Source organism: Teleopsis dalmanni, unplaced genomic scaffold (genome assembly GCF_002237135.1).
Source record: "Teleopsis dalmanni isolate 2A unplaced genomic scaffold, ASM223713v2 unscaffolded_contig_3542, whole genome shotgun sequence".
Taxonomy (NCBI): domain Eukaryota; kingdom Metazoa; phylum Arthropoda; class Insecta; order Diptera; family Diopsidae; genus Teleopsis; species Teleopsis dalmanni.
This window is the reverse complement of record NW_024034924.1, coordinates 1-4,802: the sequence shown is the minus strand read 5'-3', so window position 1 is coordinate 4,802 and position 4,802 is coordinate 1. Positions and strand designations below refer to the sequence as shown.

Here is a 4,802-nt window from a genome sequence, read left to right as displayed (position 1 = left end):
TGGAATTGCGAAATAATGTTATTATTATTTTAAACTTATTCACAAATGATTATGTTGGATAGTAACTGTTATTTTAGTTTGTTTAGTTTGGCATTTGTTAAATATACAATTTGTACACAAATTAACTTTGCAAAAATTATTAAAACAAAAGCAGCTCATTTATCGTACGACGTAAGTCTTGTGCATAAATTTAAATATAAATAAACCGAATTTTATGCATATTAAATATGCAAACAAAATTTGCTTTATTTATTTATTTTAAATTAATTTTATTTTTCAACACTTTCATTTCTTTTTTATTTTTTGTAAAAGAAAAGTATTTAAATTAATATATGTATATTAAAATAAATATGAAGAACTTATTCACAAATTTTGTAATATTCTAATGAATAAATGTGTGTATGCTCTTCTATTTGGTATATATGCTAATTATGATAAAACCATAATTTTTACAATTAATATATTATATTATATATAAATTTAATATAGAAGAAACTTAAATATAATAATAGTTTTAACTGAAAAATAGTAAAAATAAAAGAAATTTAGACACTATGAAATTTAATGTTTTTTTTTATCAAGTATTTATGTAACACATGACTCACTAGAGTATCTTGCAAATAATCTAGAACAGTATTGTTCAAAAAGGGGGAAAATATTTATTGTCGTACTTCTTTTGGAGTACACTAAATAAAATATATTAAAAGTTAACTACATATATAATAATAGAATTGCAGCAATAGTAGAAAGTGTATTATTGTGGAACTTCGATAAGAATAGTAAGCGGATATTGAACTAGAATATAAATTCGGCCACTCTGTGTTCTGATGCCGTATAATGAGGAGCTACGATAATACTGTGAAAAATGCACAGTATTCTTGTAACATATATACTTGATGTAATAAGACAATTATATATAAAATTATGATTGGCGATTAATGGATGTAATTGAATTATTTAATTAAAAAAATAACGCGTTACTGTTAAGTTTACGTGAACTCTGCACCATTATATGCAGCAGTAAGAAAGTGGTTCTCTGACTTCGTATATGGCTATACAAGCTTAGTTGAAAATGACTTTTCTGTATGAACAAGAACTTTTGAAAGATGAAAACATCATCAACACATCCAACATCATGGTATTGGATCGGTGAAACGTCGTATAAAAGTGAGACCTTACTGAGATTGTGGGTGTTCCACTTAGTCGCATTTGGAAAATATTACTTAAAAATAGAAGAAGCATAAGCTATTCACACTTCAAAAGACGCATTTGTAGACCTGCTGTACCATTTTACTGAGTAATATAGTCACCGAAAAGCAACACCTTCTGTCAAAGAAGATACTTTTTTCAAGGATGTAAGGATGATCTTAAGCAAAAATAGATAGTTGACAATATTATAAGAATTTTCAGCATATTGTCTCGTCTTATCAGTATACCTACTGATAGCAATATAACGTTAAGATACAATAAAAATAGAGTATATAGTTTTACAATTGTAGATATAGAAATAATATTTTTTCGATAAACAAATCTCGTACTCAGAATAAATCGTACTCCAACAGTGGTGGTATTCTGTGGTTTATAATTATAGTCTGTCTTATAGTCTGTCGTTATGCTGGGAGTTTGAGTGAGAAAGACATACTTTAACATTATGTTTTTTTTAATTTTGTTCACTCAAGTGTTAAGATGAAATTGAAATGCATAATAGAATTAGAAAAGGATAAATATATAAAATTTTAACGCACATTCAATAATTTTCAAAATATTGGACGTCGCATTGTTGTATACGTGTAACGTTATTGTAGAGCAATGTTCTATCAAGTTTTTTAGCAATTGGGCGCGAGTAATTAGGCTGTTTAATAATAACTTCAACCTCAAAAATAGAAAGTTACTATATACTCAAATAATTAGGCCAGCACTACTGTAAGAATATGTTACATACAGCAAAACCTAAAATACTGCTAAAAAGCAATTACAGATAGCCTGGCTATAAGATTATTTGAGATTCCAAAGTATATTAACACAACAGACATACACAGAGATCTAAGGATCGACTCAGTGAAAAAATATATCAGGCACAGAGCCCTAAAATTATTCACAAAACTTGATACACTGCCCAACCACGTCCTAACAAACCTTTAAGTCCACCTCAGGACCCACAGAAAGATATGCTGATCTACGGTTCGTCATCAGTTAGAAGATAAATAAATTATAATAATTCTAGTATAGTTTAAGCCTAATGTGGGACAGAGATAAGCCCCCCAGCCACAAAAGAATAAAAGTATGCAATAGCACTAACTCAAGAAACCACAACAACAAAAAGACTGTTTTTATAGCACTTTGCATTTGATTATATCTTCTACGATACTAATGCGGTATAATTTTTAATCGCACAAATATCATATCGATTTGTGTGCGTTCCTGAATTTGCCTTTATTACATTATAATAATACTATACATACATTAAAGGTCGGCAATTAAATAGCCCCTACCTGTATTAAGTACTTTATATGCAGTGAGTATTACATATGTGGCAAAAAAATTTCCTAGAATTTGAAATTTATGAAAAATAATTAAATTTAAACTAAGTTGTTATATATATACACATATGTGTCAATAAATTTTATGTCAAAATAATACTTTAAAAATTTATTTTAAGGAATTGTGCATTTAAGAATTAATTGTTTTATTCTTATTTCTTATTATACAGTCGCTTTCAAAGTTTTGAATTTGAATTCATCATTGCTTTTTACATTATTGCTTATGGCAATCATTTTCATTCCTTTTAACATTGAACGCTTACCCTTAAACGGAAATCGACTTTGCTTCGTACTGTCAGTCAAAGAATAATTTTGAAGTGTCGGAAATTGTGTCGGCCATTTTGGCGTAAACTTTATTTCAAACATTTCTTGCGCTGCATTAACTTTAGTTTTTTTGTTGTTTAAATTTTAGTTAAATTGAAGTATTAACATAGAATTATTCTAAAATCAAAAATCAAGTAAGTAAAATGGAAGAGAAAATCAAAAATTTCTATATTTCGTCTGAATGTAATAAAATATATTAGTTTGTATAATTTTACAGACATATTCGATACCTTTTTAAATATTTTATTTATAAGCAACAATAAAAAGCTTCGCGCTACGAAAAGCAACAATTAAAAGCTTTCTCGCTACGAAGAGCAACAATTAAAAGCTTCGCGCTGGCTTTTTTTATAAAGCTACATGAAAAATTCAGCGGCTAAAAAGTATTAAAACTAAGCACTCATTAATAGGCCAAAAACAAAATAATTTAAAATTTTTCTTGACAGTGGAATAAAATTAAATTTTTATTAAAAATAAACAGTAAATATAACAAACTTTTTGTTTATTGTTAGAAAATGTTGGCATCCAAGACTTTGCGTTTGCTACCTGTAACTTCAAAAAATGGAACAGGTTCAGCGATGCAGTTGTTGCAAATGATATCACCCGGTATTAATGTCGATCGAGGTAATTTATTCATATTTCTAAAATCTATGAAAGACTTATAAAATAACTTTTTGCTCTTTATAGACAATAATCCAAATGATTTCATCAAAAGTGCACCGATGACATCATATAGAACTGCTTCTGTGCGTTTGTTTTGTTCTGCTGATGGTCCCCCACAACAAGCAGGAGCTAAGGCATCGACTAAAGCATCACCACCACCGTCCTCATCGTCATCACAATCCGCTGCGACTGTAAAGGCACAATCTTTGGATGATAAAAGTCCAGCAACGCAACTGCTTTCACAATTGCCAGACAAAAAGCAGGTTGAAAAGTATTTTTTCCGCATTGTGGCATTTATTTGGGATACATCACATTGGGCTTACCGTATTCTTAAGCATAACGTCGATGAGCACATTATTAAGAATAAATCCGTTCAAGATAATTACAAGAAGTTTCTTGAGAAAATGGAAAAGTCCAAAAAGGATTAATGGGTTTAACGGAAAATACAGCTAACAAAGAAATACATAAAATTCATTTTTAAAATTTAAATTTATTTGTAAACAAAACACAAATAAAAATAAAATAAGCGCAAAAAAATGTATAAAAAGACAAGTTATTTGGTAAAAACTAATTAATTCTTTGTTCAATCGTACATATCTGTTAGTTGCTTAAATATTAGAGAGAAATGTAACTTTGTAATAATTTTGCCAAAAATTTGATTATTTTATTACGAGCTTCAACCAATTGTGGTGGATCAGTATGGATCGGTTCATACATATTTGCGCAGTGTGCAGTTCCTAAATTAATAAATATTAAATTTAGTCTCATATAAAATAAAACATATTACAATATAGAATAATACCTTCTATATAAATTGTTGGTGTTTTTGGATTTTTACTATTGATTAAACCAAGTGCATGCCAAGGATCAATTGAACCATGTACGTACAATACATTAGTAGTTTCAGGCTTCAAAGCACCATAGAAGGTATTTGTATTAGCTACAACTTGATCGAGATATTCTGCATCCATTCTGAATGATGAAAATACCCAAAAAATAAAGTAATTAAATAATAATATTCTTTATATAAACAAATAAGTAATAATGAATAACTAAATAATATAATAATAACCTATCTGAGTATATATCCATGCATTGATGTATGAAAAAATCTGCTCCAAAACGGTCGCCGAATGTATCACTTTTATTTGTTGATGTTTGATAAAAACCAAACTCATTACAAGTTTGATATGTCCATTGCCGAGAACCACCTGCGCACTCAGCAGTCCAAGAAGTTTCTTTCATGTCTGATATCATTTTATCATATTTATAATCCAA

The 4,802-nt window shown here is 28.6% G+C and overlaps 2 protein-coding genes across 3 annotated transcripts; one reads left to right on the top strand and one right to left on the bottom strand.

Moving 5' to 3' along the window:
* The first annotated feature begins 2,719 nt into the window (after window positions 1-2,719).
* LOC119665111 lies at window positions 2,720-4,020 on the top strand. Of its 2 annotated transcripts, XM_038074424.1 has the most exons (3): window positions 2,720-2,998; window positions 3,374-3,485; window positions 3,549-4,020. In XM_038074424.1, the coding sequence occupies exons 2-3, from the start codon at window positions 3,377-3,379 to the stop codon at window positions 3,950-3,952; spliced, it is 513 nt and encodes a 170-aa protein (XP_037930352.1). In that variant the 5' UTR covers window positions 2,720-2,998; window positions 3,374-3,376; the 3' UTR covers window positions 3,953-4,020. The 2 variants fall into 2 exon arrangements, with proteins under 2 accessions (XP_037930352.1, XP_037930353.1); XM_038074425.1 differs by lacking the exon at window positions 2,720-2,998 and having other exon boundaries at window positions 3,329-3,485.
* Window positions 4,021-4,080: 60 nt separating this feature from the next.
* Window positions 4,081-4,796, bottom strand: LOC119665112 (putative serine protease K12H4.7). The gene is made up of 3 exons (XM_038074426.1): window positions 4,597-4,796; window positions 4,327-4,496; window positions 4,081-4,261 (listed from the first exon to the last, which is right to left on the bottom strand). The coding sequence occupies exons 1-3, from the start codon at window positions 4,779-4,781 to the stop codon at window positions 4,140-4,142; spliced, it is 477 nt and encodes a 158-aa protein (XP_037930354.1). The 5' UTR covers window positions 4,782-4,796; the 3' UTR covers window positions 4,081-4,139.
* Window positions 4,797-4,802: the final 6 nt, after the last annotated feature.